The sequence below is a fragment of the Pundamilia nyererei genome, unplaced genomic scaffold (assembly GCF_000239375.1).
Source record: "Pundamilia nyererei isolate P.nyererei 1_Seehausen unplaced genomic scaffold, PunNye1.0 scaffold00074, whole genome shotgun sequence".
Classification (NCBI taxonomy): Eukaryota; Metazoa; Chordata; class Actinopteri; order Cichliformes; family Cichlidae; genus Pundamilia; species Pundamilia nyererei.
In genome coordinates this window covers 2,079,692-2,103,006 of record NW_005187475.1, presented here as the reverse complement: position 1 = coordinate 2,103,006, position 23,315 = coordinate 2,079,692, and the positions used below count along the sequence as shown (strand labels likewise).

The 23,315-nt window shown below is 39.5% G+C and overlaps 1 protein-coding gene across 1 annotated transcript in view; it reads right to left on the bottom strand.

The window, feature by feature from the left end:
- Positions 1–23,315, bottom strand: part of syne2a (spectrin repeat containing, nuclear envelope 2a) — an 84,844-nt gene that overhangs the window by 11,481 nt on the left and 50,048 nt on the right. Inside the window, exons 71-97 of the mRNA XM_005737310.1 lie at positions 22,892–23,092; positions 22,272–22,364; positions 21,776–21,958; positions 21,374–21,544; positions 21,093–21,230; positions 19,457–19,656; positions 18,354–18,486; positions 17,676–17,858; positions 17,023–17,172; positions 16,387–16,557; positions 15,884–16,039; positions 15,634–15,789; positions 14,940–15,110; positions 14,460–14,593; positions 14,104–14,299; positions 13,038–13,220; positions 12,767–12,880; positions 12,526–12,674; positions 11,634–11,781; positions 11,255–11,349; positions 10,286–10,517; positions 9,235–9,432; positions 7,214–7,321; positions 5,833–5,988; positions 3,565–3,723; positions 2,726–2,892; positions 2,555–2,588 (exon numbers count right to left, since the gene is read on the bottom strand). Of these exons, the coding sequence (XP_005737367.1) occupies positions 2,555–2,588; positions 2,726–2,892; positions 3,565–3,723; positions 5,833–5,988; positions 7,214–7,321; positions 9,235–9,432; positions 10,286–10,517; positions 11,255–11,349; positions 11,634–11,781; positions 12,526–12,674; positions 12,767–12,880; positions 13,038–13,220; positions 14,104–14,299; positions 14,460–14,593; positions 14,940–15,110; positions 15,634–15,789; positions 15,884–16,039; positions 16,387–16,557; positions 17,023–17,172; positions 17,676–17,858; positions 18,354–18,486; positions 19,457–19,656; positions 21,093–21,230; positions 21,374–21,544; positions 21,776–21,958; positions 22,272–22,364; positions 22,892–23,092 (4,179 nt within the window). The remainder of the gene's footprint in view (positions 1–2,554; positions 2,589–2,725; positions 2,893–3,564; positions 3,724–5,832; positions 5,989–7,213; positions 7,322–9,234; positions 9,433–10,285; positions 10,518–11,254; positions 11,350–11,633; positions 11,782–12,525; positions 12,675–12,766; positions 12,881–13,037; positions 13,221–14,103; positions 14,300–14,459; positions 14,594–14,939; positions 15,111–15,633; positions 15,790–15,883; positions 16,040–16,386; positions 16,558–17,022; positions 17,173–17,675; positions 17,859–18,353; positions 18,487–19,456; positions 19,657–21,092; positions 21,231–21,373; positions 21,545–21,775; positions 21,959–22,271; positions 22,365–22,891; positions 23,093–23,315) is intronic.

Sequence of the window (23,315 nt, the reverse complement as noted above, 5' to 3'; positions counted from 1 at the left end):
AGAGCGCCACAGTGACTGGTGTCATAGCAACGTATGGAACAATAAAAGCTCTCTTCTGAGCATTAAAAGCCTGAAGTGTGCCCCATTTGGGAGTTTGAGTTAATTTACCCATTTGATCCTTCCTCCTCTGCTGACGAGGTCCAGCAGAGCCTGTCAAGGGTGAGAGTGGAGACGCTCTCCACCGAAATAATAAGCACTAAAAAACCAGCTGCAAGTGTGATTGTCTGCCTCAAGAATGTATGAAAGGGTCCCAACAGATAACGGAGAAGTGAGAATGTAAACGAGCGGCATATTTTGAAAACCTAGTTAAGAAAAAGTTGGGATGCTGTGTCAAACCCAAATTGTATTCACAACAGACCGTAGAAAACATCCTAAATATTGAAATAAAACATTTTAACATTTGAGGAGAGAATGTTATGGCAGCAACAGGCCTCAAAAAAGTTGGGAAGTGGCCAACAAAAGGCTGGAAATGTAAGTGGAGTCAAAAAGAAAAAAAAAACACCTGGAGGAAAATTTTGTTACTAATTAGTTAAATTGCTGACAGATCAGTAACACGATTGGGTAAAAAAAGAGCAGAGGTTCACTAAAATTATCAGGTTTGCAAATCAATGAATTCATTTTTATTTACATTTTACAAACTGTCTCTTTTTTAAAAAACAGTTTTTTTAAGTATTTGGAAATACATCAAAGTAGTAGTAGAAAAGAAAGTGACCTACAAATGGGTCATAGAAACCCATTGTAGGTGGTTGCTAGGTAATATGATGTTGTCATTGGACATGGGTGAGAACCTTCATTAGTACTTCTATGCCAAGTTTGTTTGGTCAATTAATAAAGGAGTAAGAGGAATACATGGATATTATTGGGCCAACCAACGTAATGTTTAAGGCAAATATAAAATAACTTTATATTTTCTCTAGTTTATCTAAAGGTTAATGAATCAGTATGAGCAAGCCCTATAATCAAAATAATATTTTCAATGCTAAAATATAATTAGTCATGTCAAATTTACTGTTTTATTAAAAAGCACATTATTAAATAGACACACTTACTGAATGGATTAAAATGGAAAATTAAAAAGAAAAAGAAAAAACCCCAAACTCAAACATTTTCCCAGCTTCAGTCAAAACATTAATGTATATTTTGATCGTTTATATGAGAAACTACTGTGGCTTAATACAGTCAGTATAAATTCTGTTCAGAAACACATTCTTCCACTTTGCAGATGCAACCAACTCGGTCCACTAACCAGTCTCTTTCTCCCATTCACTCCTTCTGCACCTCTGACAGGCTAACAAAGGCCAGCAGCTTCACGCCGAGGCCAAACAAAGAAACAAAACCCGGTCAGAGGCACTCGCTCAGGAAAAGGACACGAAGAGAATGGATAGAGAAAATGAAGCAGAAAGGAGCTGGAGGATAAGAGAGGATGCATGGCTATAAAGTACAGCTGACCACAGGAGGGCTCAAAGTTAGCCAGACACTGACCTCCAAAAGGCATTTACTGTTCTTACAGTACTTGTTTAATCCAGTATGATGTTTTTAGATAATTATTCCCTGAACTAAAGATTTAGCTACAAACATGACTATTTAAATCATGCCTACTAGCAATTGAAAATAAAACATAGATAAGGAGCATGAATGCTCCTCATTCGTGCAGAATTTTCACTTCTACAATTTACATACAGAAGTGTATAAAGAAACCTCATAGTTTCACACTTTATTTCTATTAGAAGCATCTAAATTAATTTAGGCTCCAGGACTTTGCTCGGTTAAGTTCACTAGCACACGTTGTCTGACTGTTCTGGGGTTAAAAAGTGCATGCCATGTTTCTAGCAGAGGCAGACAGTTAAAAAAACAGAGATAGTGTAGTTCATCTATTGGCAGACTACAGGATGGCAGAGAAACTCTTCTCCATCAAGAATTCTTGGCTCCCATCTTGTCTACATGTGGTCAAGCCAGCTTAAATCTGCTCACTGGGTCTTTTGAGAGGGCCTCAATTTGAAATTCAGCAATTAATACATACCGACATATGCCTCCCTCCCACCCACCCACCTTCAATAGTTATCCCAGTGACAGGCTACGGGGTGGGGGGTGGGGGGGGTTCAGAGTGGACATATGCTCCCGTCGGAGGCTAGGCGCAGCCAATTTTTTTCATGATAGAGGTGGAGGGGCTAAACAGCAGTGCAAAAAGAGGAGTCTGTATCTCCTGCTCTTCCACAGGACTGTCCATCTGTTTTTAAGGGGTCAGGGGGGGCAGTAACAGTTTACAAACACAGAGGCTTAACCTCTGCAGTCTGAACATTGGAGGCCATGTATTCCTGACAGCTGCAGAGCATAGCTAACGCAGCAGCAGGTGGATGGATACCCAGAAGAGCTGCTGTTTAATTACAGCCTTTTTGGTCCTTAATTATGCCTTTTACTGCTGAGCAGGTTTGATGTGAAAAGTGCTCGGTGGGGGGATAATGATGTGAATTGCTGGTTCTGTACACAGTAAACCTGAATCTTCTATAAACCATTGGCCACATGCACAAATACACACTTCATCTTTTATTCTTACCATAACTTTACCTTTAGTCTTTGAAAGGTGCTTCCTGAATGGGGAGCCACACTGTATATACACAATTTGCTTTCTTAAGTGCCTTTTGCAAAGTGTTTAACTGGCATAAATAAACACTTTTGTTAGCAGGTCACACCATGCAGCTTCTGTGGCGGCTGTGGTTGCTCTCACCTGGCTTCGATTTGGTGGAAGAGGTTGTGCCAGCGCTGGTTGACTTCCTGCAGCGACTCGTGGACCTGTGCCTGCTTGGCCTCGTCGCTGGCTAAGAGCAGCTGCTCTCCCAGCTGTTTCAGATGGCTTTTATTCTCACTAAACAAGTTAATTTCCTCCATACAGTCCTGTAAGGAAACATGAAACGATGCTGATATATGAACATTATATCCTTTGTGAACATTTAGTCCTTAAAACAGCAAGTAACCTTGGAAAACCTGGAAACTATTCCAGTAGTTCTCAAACCACATCAAAACTCATGATTAACGATACAGGGCAATTAGCCAAATGTTGTCTGTTTTTTCTTCATCGGGAAAAAGTTCACACCTAATCAAGTTTTAGTGCAAAGGCATAAAATGGATGAGTTATAGTCATTCAACCTGCCCATTTCCATTCCCTTAAGCACTGGGTTTTTTACCAGAAAGTATTTTCTTTAGCTACTATCTTAATAAAAAGTACTGACAAGGGGCTCCAATTTTCTCCGGTCATCTACAAGCAAAAAAACACAACCTCTAAAAAAACTGAAATCATACTTCATCTTGAGACAGGAAGGACAACTGTTGTGAAAAAACAAAAGGCCTATAGATCATCAATTCTAGGCCACCATCTGTTATAAACACAGCACATGTAGTTCATATATGGACTTAAAATAGAGCTTATATGAATGCCTTAGTTCATGAACTAGTTGTTGGAACACACACTTCCTCAAAGTAATGTCAAAATAATACCCATAAACAATCCCTTTGTTGATTGAGGTGATTATTGTCTGTGAAACTCTAGTGTTGGGCAACGCCTCGTACCTTCTTTAGTTTCTCCACCATTTCTTTGATGCTCAGCTCTCCCCGGTGGCACACTTTGTGCTCCATCTGAGTCAGCCAATCACAGAACTCCTTGTTTTTGTCATTGAAGATGGTCCACGCATTGAGACGATCTGCGATTTCCTGCTTGCGCGATGACACCTAAGAAGAGTCAAAGCAATAAAAGTGGTGTTTAAGCAGTGCTATAAGTTAAAGATTACAAGTGTGAACTACCTATTCTCAGATAATCACCATGCTATGTTTGCACATTGGGTATACTGCTACAATATATAAAGCCCCGCTAAAATAATTCACTCTAATAAATCTTCAGTGCTGGCAGTTACAAAGTGCTATGGTGCAGAGCACATCTACTGGTTCTCTAACTAAACCTTTCCAAGATCTTTTACAATGTTTTGTTACAATTAACAAGCAGATCATGGAGAGAAAAATCATCTATAGTTGTAAACGTGGTACTTTCTTTGGCAAATTTACTGTCGACTTACAGGAAACAACCAAAAGAGTGGTGACGAACTTCTTTATGACTGTCAGTCCAATCTGAAACAGGGTTAATTGTTTTGACTCCCCCTGGTATGCATCCAAGAAACAGTCTGACCCAAATATAGTGCACAAAAAAGCATTTGTGTGGTTGAACTTGGTGCAACTGGGTGTATAACTAATGAAATTTGTAGGGCACTTCAAAAGCCCCAAAGCATAAAAATGTGTGATTACATGGTATTAAAGATTAAAACGTGGTAAAAATGTTCTCTTGCTACAGTTAAATAGCATTTCATCAGTAATCAACTGAATTGAGAAAAATCCCCAGGAGAGTCTTGATATTTGATGAAATTAACAAGGTCCATTTACCTAATGACAGCTTAATACCATGAAAACACCCCATTTCATTGCTGCGGGGGGTGATAATCTTTTTGAAGCTAAAGGGCTTAGCATGCCCATGGGGCATGTTACATCAGCCATAGTTTATTGCTCAGTGACACTTTTATTTTAAAATGAGCCCTGCTTTGGTTTTAATGAACTGGCATCGGAATGGAGGAGAATTTAGGGTGCATTGTGAGCCGCGGTCACCCTGTGAGGACTTAGTGCTTCCCTGGAACAATAGATCCAGTCCCTTGAATCCCCCTTAGCCCAGCCGAGCCATCTGCTCATCAGACCCATTCCGGTGGCTTCCCCCACCTACCACCTGTTAACTATGCAGAGGAAACTGCAGTGGCTCAGATCCACGCCCCCCGGCCATGTCAGGGATGAATACGGATTAAAAATGTTTGGTGTGATCTATCAGCTGAAACTAACAAAAATTCGTTTTAAGACTACTGTCTAGACTTTTCTATATCAAACTAACAAAAACGATTCAGTACAAAAATCACACACACCTAACTGTGAGTGAGTGGTCTTTACTGGAAGAAATCAGATGGCTTTCAGGCAATTACATGATGGTATTGTGCAAAGTTAAGGTTAACTACTTCAGTTTGCATACAGAAAACAAGAGTACTACACACACAATGCATTCCTGGCTGCTGTTGCTATAACCGTGAAACCCAGTAACTCCTGCCAAGACAGGGGCAGGTGGACTATAATTGGGGACTCTATTAGCATGAGCATAAATTAAACCATAATCCCTGACAAAAATGTATAGAGCTTGTCATAACTGTGTGTTTCTCAAGAAAAAGAGTGATTTTGTGCTTAAGCCGAAAGACTTAGTCGCAGGAATTTGAGCCTGTGTGTATACAGCGGAGCTACTTTCTGCAATAATGTAGTTACAGAATTAACCCCCTGTTGTTTTAGACAGCTTCATGTGACTGCTGTGGTAGCCTGACTTTTTCAAGCTCTCACTTTAAAAAGACTTCTCTTTACTTGGCTGATACGAGCAGAACAAGCTCTGCTGGATACAATCTAAAAACAACCTGTGAGATTCACCAAACTGCAGAGGAAATATTAACAAACAAGTCATTTGGCTTGCAGGGAGGCAAATTGCTGAAAAGGAGACAGATGCAGTTTTCCCTCCATGAACCTGCGCACGCTGGCTCTTTTCTCACACAAATGAGTGTAAGTGTCTGTGTGTGTTTGTGTGCGTGTCTCTGTGTGTGGTGTAAGGCTTTGTGCGGCTGGTCACCGCCAAAACACAGCTGGTAGCAACTTTTCCCTCCTTCTCTCCCCAACTTCTCTTTCTCTCTCTTACCTGTTTCATCTGCAGTCCCTAAGACACACAGTCCCCCCGCTCTCTGTTTACATATAAACTTCTCTGTCAGTTCTCACCTTCATACACAGCTCTTCCCACTGACTGTGGAGTTGCTCCAGCTGCTTCTCCAGCAGAGCCGAGTCACTGGCCGTGACATACTGGGACAGGTCCGTCTTCATGTTGGCCAGTTCCTTCAATCCGATGGCCAAATGCTGCAGAGAGAGCTCAGTCTCCTGCATAACACACACAAGCATGCACACTTGAGCACCCGGTCAGATAGCCATGTACAAGTTGTGTGTGAACACGCTTCTCTCTTTTCGCTCTGACCGTCCAGATTAAAAGGATGTGGACGGGACAGGGGGAGGGTAGAAGGGGTAGAAAGGGGGAGGGGAGTGAAAGCATGGGGATATTAAATAAAGGAGGGGTGGGGGTAAACTCAGGGGTTCTCTGGTGGGATGGGGGTAGCTACTGATGAAATTGAAGTGTTCAGAAACTGGCTAGTTTTCAGACCAGTCCAGAAAACTGCAAATTATTTATTGGGATTTAAATGATAGGTTACTGTCATATAGGTGCCAATGGCATACATAGAGAGATGTCAAATTTTCAGTGTTACAGCAATGACAAAACTGTTTCTGTTCTTCTGTTTCTTTTCAGTAAGTATATTATTTCAGTAAATTACACAATGTCCACTGCTGGCAACCCTCAGTACCTGTTTTTCTGCAGCATGTGGATCTGATTCTGAGAATTAATTTGCAGAGAACGAGGTCCTACTCTGTTAAGACAAAGAGTTTTTCAAAGACTGTTTCCGAAGCAGAGAAGGTGACTGTCCTTGGTGAAAGAAGCCGCAGTACTAAAATGTGAAAACCCTATTATCAGGAATGCAAGTGAAACCCTTGATAGTCCTTGATATAAAAAAAGCACAAATTTAAATGTATTTTCATGCATTAAAATCTAAATTGAATCTAAACAGAGTTAATCTTCTCTGCACTGACAGAACCAAAGGCCATATTTCTACATATTTGATCTTGATACACTTGTAAATTACAGACTGTGTGTTTTCTAGATAATTTAATGCTTTGGAAAAGTAGCAAACATGCACATTTATTATATATGGAGTTGCATTACTGTTGAAACTTTGTGCAGGCTGATTGCAATAAAACTATAATAAAGCTTAAAAGCTCTTTAACTGCTTTGATGAATAGAGGTAGATTTCATATGCACAACTGAGTACAAAAGGTTCTATTCTGTCTGGAAATCATACAGCATAGCAGCTCGTTTTATTATCAAAAATTGCCTTCATTTCTTAAACAGTATGTTATGAAATGTATTTTCACTCCACTGTTAGAAAAGTGGAGCTCTGAAATACCCGCAGCAGTTTTCTACAATTTATATCCCTCTACTTTTCATACATTCACAAACACATGAAAACACATCCTTTACAATATTATATTAAATCACCTGGATAAGAGCGGAGTCCTCCGGTCTTTCACACGTCTGTTGTTTCATCTTTAACTCGTGCATTTCAGACACGATGTTGCTGATTCCATCCTGACACCGAGACCACATCTAGACAAGCAGCGTGACACAGAGCGGTCAGAGATCTCTGGAGTGTGCTTGAAAACACATCAATAAAATGCCTCAGAGAAGACAGGGACAGCTTTAACATGTTAAATTATCAGACACCAAATGTGCCTTCCAAAAATAAATTTAATGAACCTCATAAAAGGAAAAAACTCAGAATGTCATCAGTGTTCTTAGTTTTTCAACAGTCAAGCTTTCAGATGCTGTGATAAATCCTGAGTGAAATTGTTTTTTTAAATGTTACAAAACCATAGCTCTTTGGGTCCTTAAAAATTTAATATATTATTCTGTATGATGTCTGCAGTAGTCAATTCTGTTTTTCTATCAATCTATGTGTGATCTGACCTTTAAAACGCTGTTCAGAGGGATTTCCCTTGTCCGGGTTGGATCCTGTTGAGCTTAAAGGGGTTAACACAACTTTGCCTGACCTCTCTCTGGTCACGAAACCAGTCAGATGTCATAATTAACACAGCTCACCCAGCACAAATGTTAGGGTCTGAATATTCTAATAGTCAGAGAGCAAGCACGCTTAGCAGGACTTGATGAAAAATAATGAAAGGGTATGCTCATGTATCTGTATTTTTAAAGGTATTACTTGTAATATAAGATTAGGGTGGTATTTTGTTCGATGTCTGGTCTGTCTAGGTCTTACAGTAAAGCACTGAAGGAATGAAAGGGGCAGACACTGGCAACCAGCTGTCTCTGGATGTGGATCATGGAGAGATTTGAGTCGCTCTTTGATCCCTCTTGGCAGGAGTTCAGTGCCAGGGCAACACACCAGCCTGAGTGTGTGTGCGTGTGTGTATGTATGGGTTGGTTGGGATCAGGTCCTAGATATGGGTCATGCAAAGCAGACACCTCCTACTCCTTTGTTAGTGCACAGACACACTCTTTTTCTTGATTTTCCTGAAGGTGCAGTTTTCTAAATACTCAAAACATATCAGGCAGTGATATAAATGCAGTTTTAAGGTAAAACCTAATATGCTGTCTCTTGATTAAGCTGGAGAGTGGATGGTAAATGTTTATCTTGCCTTTTATATGTGTAGATTTTCTTTCTCACCTACATCTTTCCATGTTATGCAAAATATTTCCTTTGGTGTTGGAGCCTTGATACAACAGTTGAGGCAATATTTGTCCTATTTTAGAGAGCTACAAGTGTATGTTAGGAGTGTGGTAATAAAACGCACTCATTTTTGTTGTTTGTTATTTTTTTATTTTTTTTTTACTTCCTGATACTTTCATTTGATCCTTTGGGTTAGGCTTGATTAGTTTAAATCAAATACAGCAGTTCATGCTGTATTAACATGTTGGGTATGATGTGTTGGGTGCCACAATCCAGTATATCAAGCTCAGTCACCAAAGGACACCTTGTGCATAAAACTGGCGAATGTCTTTGACAGAACAGCGAGAAATGATCCAAGTGAATGAGAACGACTTGCTCTGTCAGCGGTTATAAATCTGTGGGTTGGGCCCTCCTGGTGAGGCTATGGAGTAAAACTAAGCTGAATGAATATGATTCATGCAGTGAAAACCAATGGGAAGGAGTTTGCTGTGCTGACCTTTATTTCACCAAAGTTCAACTTATTCTTTATTATTAATGATTGATAAAAACCTTTCAGGCGGGTGGGGGTGGGCTTTTTTTTGTTAAAAGTGACACATGAATCTGTCTCCTGCAGTTCCCTGATGGTAGTGAATTCCCAGGAAATTATGGCAAATTGACCTCTATGTTTTCTGAATTTTCAGCTTTGGGTTTCTTGGGTCTTTCTGAACTGTATAAAGTCTTTTGACTATTAATCAAAACAGTGAGATTCGGATATGGATTTTACTCGTACACTTTTAAATAACTGATGATTCAGATATAGCATAAAAATGCTAAAAATTAAACACAGGCATGTTACCTTAACAGTGGTGTAAAGCATGTCTCTTCTTTCCCTCAGTAGTGATGTGGTTCGTTGCCAGGCTTCATCTATGGCCTGAAACTCTGACTGCAGTCGACTGTAACACTCTGAGTCCTTCATTGTTTCACACAGATGTTTTCCAGCCTTCAGTGTCTGGGTGTACACAGTGGAGTGCTGATCCAGAGACTCTGTGATACACTTTGAAAAAATGTGGGGAGAAATAGTCTTTAGGGTGAAAATTTTGAGTAAAACCATTAAAAACCTAAAACGTTAAGTTAATATGACTGATCTCCCTTTCAAAGCCCTCTTCTCATGCATCTCTGGGACTTCAGCTGCTCTAGATTGAAGTCCCTTTCTGTCCCCTTTTCCTTCGTTCCTCTCTTCCACAGCATGGCTGTCACGTCTGCTGTGACCCCCAACTGGTCACAGAAGACGGCCGCCCCTCCCTGAGCCTAGTTTTGCTGGAGGTTTCTTCCTGTTAAAAGATCATTTTTTTCTTCCCACTGTTGCCAAAGTGCTTGCTTACAGGGGGTCATTTGATTGTTGGGGTTTTCTCTGTATCATTGCAGGGTCTTTACTTTACAATACAAAGCGCCTTGAGGCAACTATATAAAATAACACTGAGGTTAACTGAATTGAATTGTCTCTGTTGATTCTGGTTTTGGACACATAGACAAATGAACTAAGCCTGGTGAGTACGGCTGGTTCATCAGCAAAGATTGTGTCGGTTTAGGCAAACAACAACAACTTTTGCATGCTGTCACACAATGGTATGGATTGCCATTCAGACATGTCTTTTGCTGATGTACTCCCGCAGCCATAGGAGGAATTTCTAGTGCACAATCTCGTAAAAAATAACAATGAGCGTGCTCCTGGTAACACGCATGCCCTGATTCAGTGTCTGTGGGTTTGAGAACTGTGAAATCTTCATGAATGTAGCAAATCTCCCCACATTTTTATGGGTGGATTACTTAAACTTCATGGTCAGACTTTATATAGAAAAAACAAATTTTTTTTTCCACTGCATTGTAAAATACATTTTTATACTGACCTGGTAATCATCGACACAGTTCTGCAGCTGATCCACTGCACAGAGAAAGCGTCCAGTTGGGGGCAGCAAAGAGTCAGCGTCCCTCAACAACTTCCACAGATGTTTCAAACCATTCTTGTAGATTCTCCATTGGTGCAGCTGTTCCTTTGTTAAGGTCCGGCTTTGACCAGCCAGAGCCACGGAGCTGAACCAGCCATTCTTTAAACTGACCACTTGTGCCGTGAGCTCAGATCTGTACCAACAAAACCAACAAAATACAATTTCAGTTTTTGTGTGTCATTGGGTCCAAAACAATCAACTAAAACTAAAACCACATAAACAAATAAAATAAAATGGAGGCGATAAAAACTGTGTTACAGTGTGTCCACATACATACACACATAAAAACAAAAAGCATAAAATTTTACAACTAATGCAGCATAAGGGCATCTCTGTCACAGCTGATTTATCTGCAATCTATAAATTACCAACTGCAAAATAAGTGGGATCTTAAAAATGTCTTCCAGCTGTGAGCAGCGGTTCCAGCAGCGAGGGAAAATTCCCTCTGGGTTCTTTCAAAATTCTGAAACCGTTCCAAGCTTCTCAAAGAATTCAAAGACGGATTCAAGGACATCGAGGAAAAATACAGCAGTTGTCTGCCATGCACACACACACAGTAATTTATTTTCAGTCAGTTTAAGACCTCAAAACAACCACCTCTCATTAGTCAAATCACCACCCCCATTTGTCTTTTGCAATGGATCCTTGCAGCTGTATTATTTCCCACACAAATCAAAAGGGTATGCACTCTACAAATATTTTCTTTTATGATTATACTTTGACCATTTAATGTCTCATGTATTTAAAGAAAATTCTACTGATACAGTTGTTATTTTATTACACTAGCAACAACAAATAAGCATTTTATGTAAAATAATTATATGCAAAGTATTTACTTCTAAGCCTTTTCTTGACTTATCCATCATTTACCTTTTCTCTCCTGTTTCTTTTTCCATGGATTTGATTGCATTACAGAGAAGATGCTGCAGAAGCTGATGTCCAACCATTATGTCAGCTTGAAGTCTCTGTGGGAGCAGAAAAGAGGGCACAATGTGATTCTTACATCACTCTTTATCTTTTTTGAAATAAACACTGTTTATGATTAAACATTTCAAAAGTGTAATAAAATTGTAATTACATTTCTTGCAGCATTACAGCTTTTCTTCAAAATAACATGAAAATTGCTCCAGTGCTGCAATGCTCTCAGCCTCAGCGATAAATGAAATTACTGGGTCGAGGAGGTCATTAGTTTGGCTTCAAAGTGAATTATCAAATTTTTCAAATAGTTACTTATAGGAGGTCCATCTACCTGATGGACAATCAGCATCTCTTGAAGGCTTGAATAACTCGGGTTTTTTCTGCACACTGCTTCCTGCTCCAGTTTCTCCTTGATCTGTGTCAATCTTCCACTCTTTTCCTGAAAGCTCAGGGAACGCTGGCACTCATCCTGCAGTTCTCTAGGAAAGAAATGTAACATACATCAACATGCAAAGCTTTCTTTTACTACAGCGCAGAAAAAGAACACTCAGTGCATCCATTGTCTCCAGAAAATGACACACTAAGTTATTCCTCAGAAGAATTTGGCAATAGACAACAACACTACAAAAAACACCCCCACCTTCAGTTATGAGGCTTTATTTATCAGGACACAATAAAAATAATCTGGTCCATTGCAGAAATTAAAATTAAGTAACTATAAGCTCAAATTAATATATAACATATATAACATATAACATATATGGCATACACCATATATTACTCATTTAACAAAAATGTAATGAATTGCTGCATTAGTGCTTCCCAACAGACGCGGTGTAATATCTCTTGTTGTTCCTCAGAATCAGAATCTTTTATTGCCATTGTAGCAATCAAACACTGAACAACGAAACTGACGTGCAATTCTTACTTTCACAGTCAAAATAAAAATGAAGTAATTTTAATTTTATTTATTTTTAAAAGTGAGTTAAAATTGATAAAAGATAAAAGAGATTGTATTTAGCTAACCTTTACCCTGATAAGAATTATATTTACTGTGTTATAATATGTAAAACCTAAGAATAGAGGGTACACTTTCTGTTTATGATGATTGTACACTGCTATGTGATACATAAATATCTGAATTTGCCTGAAAAACTGTTAAATGTGCAGACAGCTACACATAGATTACTATCTTTGCTTTCTCGTGAATTGAACTTCCTCACCTGTCTGATGAACGAGTCATGACTTCGACCCACTCCCTGATAAGTACGTGCAGTCTCTCTGACTCCTGTTTGTTAAGATTCAGGTGGCCACTCATGTCTCTGATGTCCAGCAATGATGGAAACAGACCACAGAGCTCCTGGAGTACCTGCTGCAAACCCAGGTATATTTGAAACAACTGTAGTTTAAGAGCATTTGTTAATAAAGTGTACAGGGATGTAGACAATAGTGAGTCCGACGAACCTTTACAGAGTCTGTGTTATCTTTGCCGGCCTTTAGTTTCTGCTGTAAGTCCTGCATCTGCTTTTCGAACACCTCCAGTTGGGCGTGAAATAGTTTACGTTGCTCTAAATCCTCCTGCACATTCAAAGAAATGTAACTGAGTATATATAACAGTTTGAGTTTGAGAAAGTGTCCCTCTGCACTCAGTGTGACGATAATAAATTCTCATACAGTGGGAAGCTAGACTGAAAGAAAACTGCACAGGTAAAATATTTCACATAACTTCCCTCACCTCAACACTCCTCTTTTTCTCTGCAATTGCCTCGTTTAGCAACAGGATGCCACGCGACAGCAGTCTGGTTTCTGATCCTATTAAACTTGCAGGTAGTGGTTCTAGCTGGCCAATAAGAGGCTTGGATGCTGCTAAGACATCTCCCATGATGCTTTGCAGCTCTTCAGCAGCACCCTGCAACTTCTGGATAAAAGAACAAAAAACAAAACACAAAATTCTGATTTTTCATATTCATATATATCCATGTAGTGTGTTTAATTTTAAGCAGCAGCTTTAACAGAAAAACTTTTTAACCTTTCAAATTGTTTTCATCTAATTTATTTGAGGATTTTTTTTTTAAATAAAGCAGAAGATCAGAGCTTCTTTTTCTAACAAAATACACTTTTCTGTGTAGTTTGAAGAAGAAAAACCCCAATATTAATAGCACCGCAAAAGCTTTTTGTTAAAAAAAAAAAAGAAAAAGAAAGAATTTCCAAATTAAACACGTAATACTGCATCAGAATTACGCACGAAGAGGGGACATCAGATGTATGAAAACTGAACAGACCACATTGGATATTTCTGCCAGTAAATGCATGCTGCCTGTTCAGTTCCAAGAATAGAGGATCAGTCATTGAGAAAAACATTTAATTAAATTGTGTATGTAATTCGTGTACTCTCTAAACCAATGCCAGGTACAGGATGAGTCAAAGGGGGAATTTGATGACTCTAAATACTGAGAATGGCAGATATGAAAAATAAGATCTATTAAATCCTAATAAGCTTATTTGCTTGCTCAAGATAACCTTTAATAATCCCAGAAATAGTTTCAATTCAACCACTTAAATTTATTCATGCTTTCAGATATTTGATCTACTCAGTCTTAAGCTACTTTAAAACCTTATGAAACAAATCCAATAACTTGAATTTTTTTATTATTATGACATAAATCACATTGTGGATAACAGTGGGTTTACTGCTAGAACTTCACACACGCATACTGAAGCATTACATAAGCGTATGAGGCAGCTGATTTCTGCTAACAACCTGTTCTGTATAGACAGTCTAGTAACAGCCCTAGACTCACCTTTACTGAGCCATCTATGGCTTGAGTGTTGTGTCCAGCTGAAAGTGATGACCTTGATAGCTCCTCCCACTCATGCTGCAGGTGTTTCTGCTGTGCAGAGCAGCTACAAGAGAGACGAGTGTATTCCTGCCAGACCAAAAGCGTCTCTTCTGTCTTTATGTTTTCCTCCTTTATCTCCTGCACCGTGTTCTGCCACCTGAGAAGGATGCAATGCTTGATTACTTTGCGGCTGTATAGCGCTAACATGCACAAAGTAAGACCATAGTTGCCTGATTTAGTTGACGATGTGTGCAACTGTAACATGTTTAGTTGTTAATTGAAATATTGCTGCGTGCACTGCAACGCAGGCCTCTGACCGTTTTTGTTCTCCTTCCACTTCATCACGTAGTGCCTGTGCCGCTCCATGATGGAGAGACCCTACAAGACTCTGACAGGATTTGTTCACAGCTGCCCAAAGTGCTTCTCCTTTTCCAGCCTCCTCCTGGAGTTGCTGTGGGACATAAAACACATTTCTTTTATATTCCTTCTTACTCTAAACTAAAGCTTAGAGACTGAAAAGCACTGACGGCTTGACATCTGTGAGTGCCTACATCTATTCTAAATCTGTCACAACTAGAATGAGGGGCTTTTAACTTCATACAGCTACAGCTGGTTGGTCAAAAACATTGTTTTTCTAAACTGTTGCTTTAACACTGGCAAATATATAAGGCTTTCAGGAACTGACATGTCAAACTAATTAATATGATAATTGTTAGAATGAAATACAACATGTGATTATTTTTCTTGTAGCTTTGTACGCACACAGTTGGATATAAAGGTTCACCAACAAGGCTTACCAGGAGGAAGTCCATGTATCCCTCTGCCTGCTTCAGCAAGAAGAGAGTAGCTTGTTGATGCTGAAAGGCACAGCGCACCCTGGTGGTGTGCAGAGTCACATCCCTCAGATCTCTGTGGAAACAACTCCACTTTTCCACAACCTGTTGAAGCGCAGGTCTCAGAGCTTTCATCTAGAAAGGCCGCCAGAAACAAGACCATTTATAAAGATAATTTATACTGTAGCTCAGTTCATCTGAGATTTGGAATGATTTTTTGAGTACTCCATGCATTCTGTGCAGTTATTGAGCAACTTGTAAGACATATGACTGCACTAAGCACCATGTTTGGCATATGGTGCTGATCAGGGTGAGTTTATCAGAGCTTTGTTTGCTACGTCTGGAAAAAGGGACAGAAAAAAGAATAAACCAAGTGAAAGAGTGGAAGGACATAAAGCCAAAACAATAAACTTGAAAACACTTTGCAGAGGGAAAATGCAAAACTGAGTGATGAGTCACTGTGGGTCTATCATGATAAGTGACCCCTTTGTGTATGGAAGTGTTACTCAAGCATAAAGCAATAACTTTACATGTTGTCCAAGGTGTTTCAGGTTGAAATACTTCTCATCATCTGCTCAGGACAGGATTTACAGCTTATAAAGCTTGTGTTTTAATATGCTGTAATCTAGCACTGAATTATAGTAAGACTGACTTTTACCTCTTGACTAAGATCCCGGCAAGCATGACTGACGCCCTCTGCCTCATTAGAAAAGGCAACATCACATGGGCGCTCCTGTTCCCTTTTATCGTACACATGTGTGGTTTTTAACTCTTGTAGAGCTGCAGCCACTTCCTTCACTCTACCCTCAAGAGCCTGACAAAAAAAAAAACACATTCTCAGATCAGACCAGAGCGGAGGGGATGATACTCTACAAAAGGCCCTCATCTCTTTGCTCCTGTTACTTTACCTCCCACTCCAGCAGAGCCTTATGAGCCAGAGTTTGGCTGGTGGGCTGTTTCCACTGATTCAGCTGCTTCTTCTGCTGCTCTATCCAGCCGTGGAGACACTGCAAACGCCTCTCCCTTTCTGCACAAGTGCGATGGATCTGCTCAGCACCACAAATCTGATGAGAGAAAGCCAAACGGTGGATGAATCATGACAAGCAAAAAAGTCATGAAAAGTTATGTCTTTATAGCCGAGTTGGTGTTAAAAAAATGTATTTTCTTGTTCCTGTTGCTGTAACGTAATATAGATTTATGGCCTCTTTGGGGTTCCAGTGCCGATATAAATCACTGATGCAGCACACTATGAACTCACACACATATTTTTTACATAATAGCCTTTTATCAATGTCCAACTTGAAAAATCTGTTTGCATCAATAAAAATATGATAGATGGATAAACATAGAGGTTACAGTTGCATCAGATTAGTAGTAATCTGCCTGTTTTATTAGTTGCTGAGATAGAGACCTGACTTTCTAGCTCTCTCAGAAAGTGCAGCCACTGCAGCCTGGAGGCACCGAGTTCCTCTGCGAACGTTGTACGCTCAGAGCGGACTGCCTGGATGTCTGCCATCTGAGGCCTGGGCTGACACAGGAAATGAAGGAGGAGCTGCCCATTGGTCACAGCAGCTTTGAATACCTAAAAAAACAACATAAAAAATGAATAAAACTATGCAAACCGAACCGAAAACCATGCTAGATTCTCCCCTGCTTGAATAGACCAACAAATCGGATTTAATGTAGATGCCTCTGTTATGCCACTTTTTTAACTTACATTTTTCATACCTTTCAGTCTTTGAAGAATTAAATCAGTACTGTTTTAGTGGTTTAAATTATAGTGCTTTTACTGCAGGATGTGATTCATAGATGTCACTGACATAACAGCAGAAAAAATAAGAGCCATATCGAGGAGAGAACAGTGAAATGCACCCTTTCAAGGAAAAAGCAACGTATAAATTTCAGATGCTCGCTTGTTGATTGTCAAACAAATTGATGGATGGGTTGCGTCAATTCAAAGTAAAGACTGGCACTGAAATAACCTTTCAAATATAACCAATTGAAATAGATGCAGAGGGAAAAGTGAAAACAGAGGCGGTTTAAGTACCTGGAAATTCTGCAGGATCTCAGTGACCTGAGCTGCACTGCTGGCCTTGAGGACTTTTTCTTTCTCCTGGTTCATGCAGTTCTTCATCTGTTTGAGCCAGTCCTCCAGATCAGAGAGAAGCTCCATCGATGGCTGTGCTGCCAGGAGACACTAAACGGGGAAAAGATAATAAAGAAAGCAGGGAGGTTCACTTTACATGACATATATTCCTAACTTTAGTTCGTTTTTTAGATTACTTCATATGATTTATCTAACAATGTAATTATATTTTTAAACATCTGCTCCATTACTATCTGACCTTTGTGCACATCCGCATTATTAAATCTTTTTTATCTTCTCTGTGGTTGCCAAATTTTTAAACATCAGAATGATTATGAAGCCAAATATCTGGTTCCACTCTCTGGTGATAAATGCTCAGGAGAAATTGAATCGTGGCTGTCTTCTAGATTCATGGTCCTCCCTATCCTCACTCACCCTCATATAGATTTCAGCAGGGTTTAAGGTTGCACTCCCCTAACTGGAGAGGAGTTTTCAGTGCCCAATTATTTTTGAAAACCAACCAACTTCAATAAATTGGAAACTGGGCCACTATAGAAACCACTAGAAAGGGGCTATTCATCTAACAGTTAGGGTCTTTTGAAAACATTCTGCACCTGTTGCAGCTGGTCTTGGGTTTTTGACATGTCAGAGGTCAGCTGGTTCCAGCTGTTCTCCAGTTGGGTAAGCTGAGTTCTCAGTCCAGGGCAGTCAGCCTCCCTCAGCTGGAGGAGCTGAGCAGCATGCTTGGATGCCGAGGTCTTCAGTACAGACATACGTTCCACTTCCATGGAGAAGTCCTGGGGACATGTTGAGGTTAACTAATATTAGAAAACAAATCAATATTGTCCAGCAGCCAGTTTAGACCCATATGTCCATCCATTACAAATTTGTGTTAATTTATTTGGACTTTTTGTAGGTGGTGTTTGCCCGTTCTAACTAAAGCTGGGGACAGGATTAAATATTATGTCATGTAAGGAAGCAAATTTTTATTAATTTCTTCATGATCATGTCATAGAATGCAATAAAGGGTTAGGGTTATGGTATCTGCTTATATCAACCTCGTATACCAAAGATTGTAGCGTTCTGTAACATTTTACAAATGCATTTTACGAAGTGCTTGAAAAAGACTTAAACCACAGGAACGATGAGGAATCATTTCATTAAAAAGCAAACTAGTAAGAAAAAGATAGATGTTAGGATGTTAGGGGCAGACTGCAGCGATTCTTTAACTGGGCTGTTATTAAGCTTCTTTAGGTCAAAGGCTATTTGATGAGAACACAGAAAAGCCTTACCAGCAGCTTGATGAGATTGCTTTGAACACACTCCTGACTCAGGTCAGAGAGATTTACCAGACCTGACAAAGTCTTCAGGTGTTTGTTGGCACCAGCCAGCCATTCACTGACCAAGTCAAAGTTGGTGTGGAATCTGTGGGGAGGATGGAAAAGCACATAGCTCAACCAGTGGGGCAGAACATGACTGTACCTTCATACAGAGTGAGGTAAGGACTTGGGCTTGGATCCACAAGTGATAAATAGGGCTTGTAAATGAGTGGGGGGGGGGTTTCTGATGTCTGGGCTGTAGAATACATTCAATAAGAATATAAGGAACTTTCTGTACAACAGATTGTCGAATTGTTGCTGTAGGAACTCATATAGTAATTCTTTGCCTATGTCTGTTTTTCATTTGGCACGTTTTGTGCTTCACTTTTTACTGACTAAGAGCCCAGGCAACATTTCTGAGCATAATTTTTAAAAAAACCTAACAACATGAATCCACTAAATGTTCTGTTCAGTCTGTGGAAAGAACATAAGTCACTCAGATATGGATTTCAGGATGCTCCTATAAAGTATGCTACAAAGTTATTTGTTTATATATTCCAGATCATTTTTGCAGGTTGCTAGTTAAAGTGCTGTTATTATTCTTATTAAAAATCGCCATGGCAACTTTTGTGAATCCACTGACAAACATTTGACTAACAGTAATTAGTGGTTAACTTCACGATCAAATGATGGAACAATGAATCGCTGTGGAAAGACCAAAGAAACACACACAATACCTATACTCTAAACATTTCACACAAGGCCATCAGGTTATACCAGGCTTCATTGTACTTTAGCTTACACACAAATCAATAGAAGACTAAAGACAGCTGGTTGTGAGGCACTTTTTCACATAGTAAAACTGAAAGGTTGTGAAAGAACATCTTGTTAGGGAGGTCTAAGTTCTTTTTAACAACCTTTTAAAAAGCTCATGCTGGGTAGAAAGAGACTTTTGGCAGATATTTGAACAAAGAACAAATGAAGAAAAAAAAAATCAGCAACATTTTTCATTCTGTGCAGGCAACAGTTTAAACTTTAGCCAGTAGATAATAAAGATCCCAGTGAGCCTGGATCACCTGATTTGGCTGTCCTGGATGTCTCTGCAGCGCTGAATCTTTTTCTCTGTTCGCCTGTAGGCATTCCTCCAACGCAGCTCCAGAGCGCCGCCTGTCTGATGGGTTGATGCAGCAAGCAGGGGCTCTGCCTGCAGCACCTTACCCTGATCCAGAATTGCTCCTAAAGTGGTTTTGTTGTCATCCAGCTGGACCAGTGTTTGCTAAGTGACAAGGAGACTTATCAGTGCTTATGCTTAGAATATCTGGAAACTCGATCTAATGCTCAAAGAGACACTTTAAAAGTCTGACGTGCAAAAATGATACGTGAAAGAGGTAGAGGACAGAAAATCAACAAGTTAATAGCAGATGCAAAAAAAATCATCTCTCATTCTCAGTGCCAATAAAGCAAAATACCACCTAAGCCTTCACTATGGTTGCAGCTCTCTTTATTTCACAGTTCACTCTTTATTACTGTCACTGTTAGCTTCTATTTTCCCATTTTCCCACCAGTATTTTAGCACCATTCGTTCCTTTGTCCTAAATTGACTCAAGTACCTTGGCTCCTCACTCTGTGTCACATACACACATTACTCATTACGATGTGACTGCAGTGAAGAAAAGAGCTCTCACAAATCCTAAAGAAGCTCATTATTTGGTTTCTGTTTAATTTATTGGGGGATGTATTTTCATCACAGTGATTTCGAGTCATGACGCACAGAGGCAGCTGATGGTACAAAACTATCACTTTAGTAATTAGTCTGTGGTGAAATATGCAGTACCAAATGAGATATAAAATCCTAAATAGATTGATGGTTGCTGTCAGCTTTTAGTTTAAATTAATTCTGAGTGTAAACTGGAGAGTCCTGTCCTACTGCTGCCTGTTCATGAAACAATACAACTTGACATAATGTTCAACTAAGATGAGATAAGATAAGAAGTACTTTATTTATCCTGAGTGAAATTCCTTTGTCATACACATGCTCAATGCAGCAAGAGAGACAGAGAAGCAGAGGAATACGATATACAATATGTACAAGTATATAGTAATATACAGTAGGATAGTGCAAAATATAATATCAAATAACTGTAACAAGTAACAATATAACTATATCCTGAAAAATAAATAGCTTAGCTATCAGTGCAGGTGATTCTAAAAGTGACATAATATTGTGCAAATGAATAACAGAGTAGCAGCATATGATGGGGAGATGAAACAAACATTCAATGAAAAACTGTTGGGTGATATTGCACGGTCTGAATGGGAACAGAATAGCTTTGTTATAAATCCTCAGGAAAATCACCTACAGAGCGAGCAAGAGTTGTACAATCTTTTGTACTAACCATCTAACCAACTAACCATCTTTGTAGTTTATTGAGGGGCTTTCTGGAAAATACAGGAGACTAGAGCCCAGGATTCTTATTAAAAGAAGCACTTTCTTCTCTTTCTGTCTTTAAAACATTATAAAAAAGAAACCTTTTATGTTAACATGAACTGATTTCTGTACGAATAATGAAAATAAACCTATCACACTAAAATGAGAAAACTAGCTCCTAGTCATAAACAAACAGATTAGGCTAAGGAGAAAGAAAAAAAGTAACAAAACAACTCTGACTTAGAGAAGTGAGAACAAATTATGTGAAGTGTGACAGGATGTACCTGGCAGGCATCTAGTCTGTGCTGCACTAACTCCTCCTCATCATCATCTCCCTCAGGCTCCCATCTGCTGATGAAGGCTTCAGACTCATCCAGCACTCTCCCCAATCGACCACAATTATCCTCCCAACGGGTCCACTCCTAGAGCAGAGCCAAATATAAATCCAAACCTCTACTTTGAAATTGAATCTATGAATGCATGTTTTTCCAGGAAAAATGAAACAAAAGTGCACATTTGTGAATGTATAAATTCATATGGCCTTCAGCAAATATGGGCTACAAACCTGAAGTCTCCTTTGAGAAGCCACTTCCTGTTCCAGAGCCTGTTGCTGCAGTGATTTGGCCCTGGCTTCCAGGTGTACCCGTTCATTCTCTTGACACTTGAGTGCTTCTGGCTCATGTTGGGATAGATACTGAACAAAAGCCATCTGGGACCTGAGGACCTGCAGAAGCTTCTATATCACCAAGAGACGAGCAAAGCGATGATCAATTAAATAAATGTGGCAACAAACTGGATGTGATTGAGGTCTAAATACTCGGGTGTCTAATGATTAATTAGTGGAGGTTGTGCTTGCAACATGGGGCTCTTTAAAAACCAGGAGTTTGCTTCATACTCTTGAAGTAATGTACCAAACTTAAATCTGCTCTTTGTCTGTGTTTTGAAGAACTTCCTGAAAGTGAGATACCTTGTGTGTGCAGAGAACAGCTTGAAGTTTGCTGCAGCTGTGAACCTGGCTCATCTTTCTCTCTCTTATGCATTCTTCACCCAGTTCCAGGAGCCGAGTTATCCCCTGAAGCAAGGACCTAGAACTGTGTTGCATCTTGGCCTTTTCCCCTGGACTTTCCCTCAGATGTCTGGCCAGCACACACTGCAGAGATACAGATGAGCAGCAGAATTTAAGGAGAATACCACTAACTTTTAAAATACAGATCCTACATCAGTAGCAACTACTAAGGCAGTGAAATGTAATCAGTTAACTATGGCATCCATATAAACTCAGTAAGCACTAATATGTCTGAATAATTGTCAGCAAACTCATTTGTCTGATATCATAACAACTGCCTGTAATGGATGTTTTGCTGTTATATTACTAGCATTTTAATTAGGCCTTCTCTAGTATTGTAACACTAGTGCTATTAATCATGCACACATACACAGCAAAGCTGTGCAGCAGTGGTTACCTCCAAACTGGGACCAGCCTTTAGATTTTGAAAGACTTGACTCTGCCCAAGTTCAAACTCGTCCAGAAGACACAGCTGATTGGTGGAGATCTCCTATTGAAAGACACAAATAATATGTTAGCTTAAGTGCTGGAAGAAGTACTGAGGTTCTTCACCAACTCAAAATGACTGCATCTCATACTTTACATGCAAATAGCTTGACGCTCGAAGCTTGCTGTTAGTAATGAATGCTTGGTGTGTAAAATCTAAGCCTGTATGGTGGAAATTAATCAAATTACAAGAATAAAGCACCACAAAATAGAAACTACCTCAAAAACTATATGATGATTATAGTACTTAGAGTAGGAGTGATTTTACTGACATTTAAAAATACTTATACTAATATTCTGAATATTCAGTTACACTGCATAGCTTACTAAAACACGTCACAGCCCAGCAGTTTTAGTGACACAGTTTCTGCACAACCACAGACATGTAAAACATGTACTATTCACAGAGTCTGTTGTTTCTGAGTGCTACTGTAGAATTTGGGTTTTGCTGCAAGTAAAAATTGCATATTTGATCTAGTCCTGGGAAAAGATGGGAAAGGGGTCGACAGTGAGCTCTAATTTATTTCAAACCTTGCAAGGGTCCTTAAGGCCTGGATCTTCAATAAGCTGATTGTGGGAGGAGGTCAAGACCAGCTGAGCTGTATGAAGACAATCCTGAAGGCAGGTCAAACAGCTGTAAGCATCTGGTTCTTCCTTTGAAAGTTGAGGCCTGGTTTCTGACACTACTTTACTCATCAGTTCAGAGAGGGTCCCCAGCTCAGCTGATATACACTGCACACAAAAACACAAAAAAGGACAAACCGAAAGTAAAAATTCAACCCTGACATTCAATTTTACAGAGAGACAAAAAAAGATATAATAGTAATGGATAGATTCATTGGCCACTGCAACGTCTATTCAAATGCTCCGGAAAGCAAATATCACATCAGTTCACTCTTTATTACTGTCACCATTAGCTTCTATTTTCCCATTTTCCCACCAGTATTTTAGCACC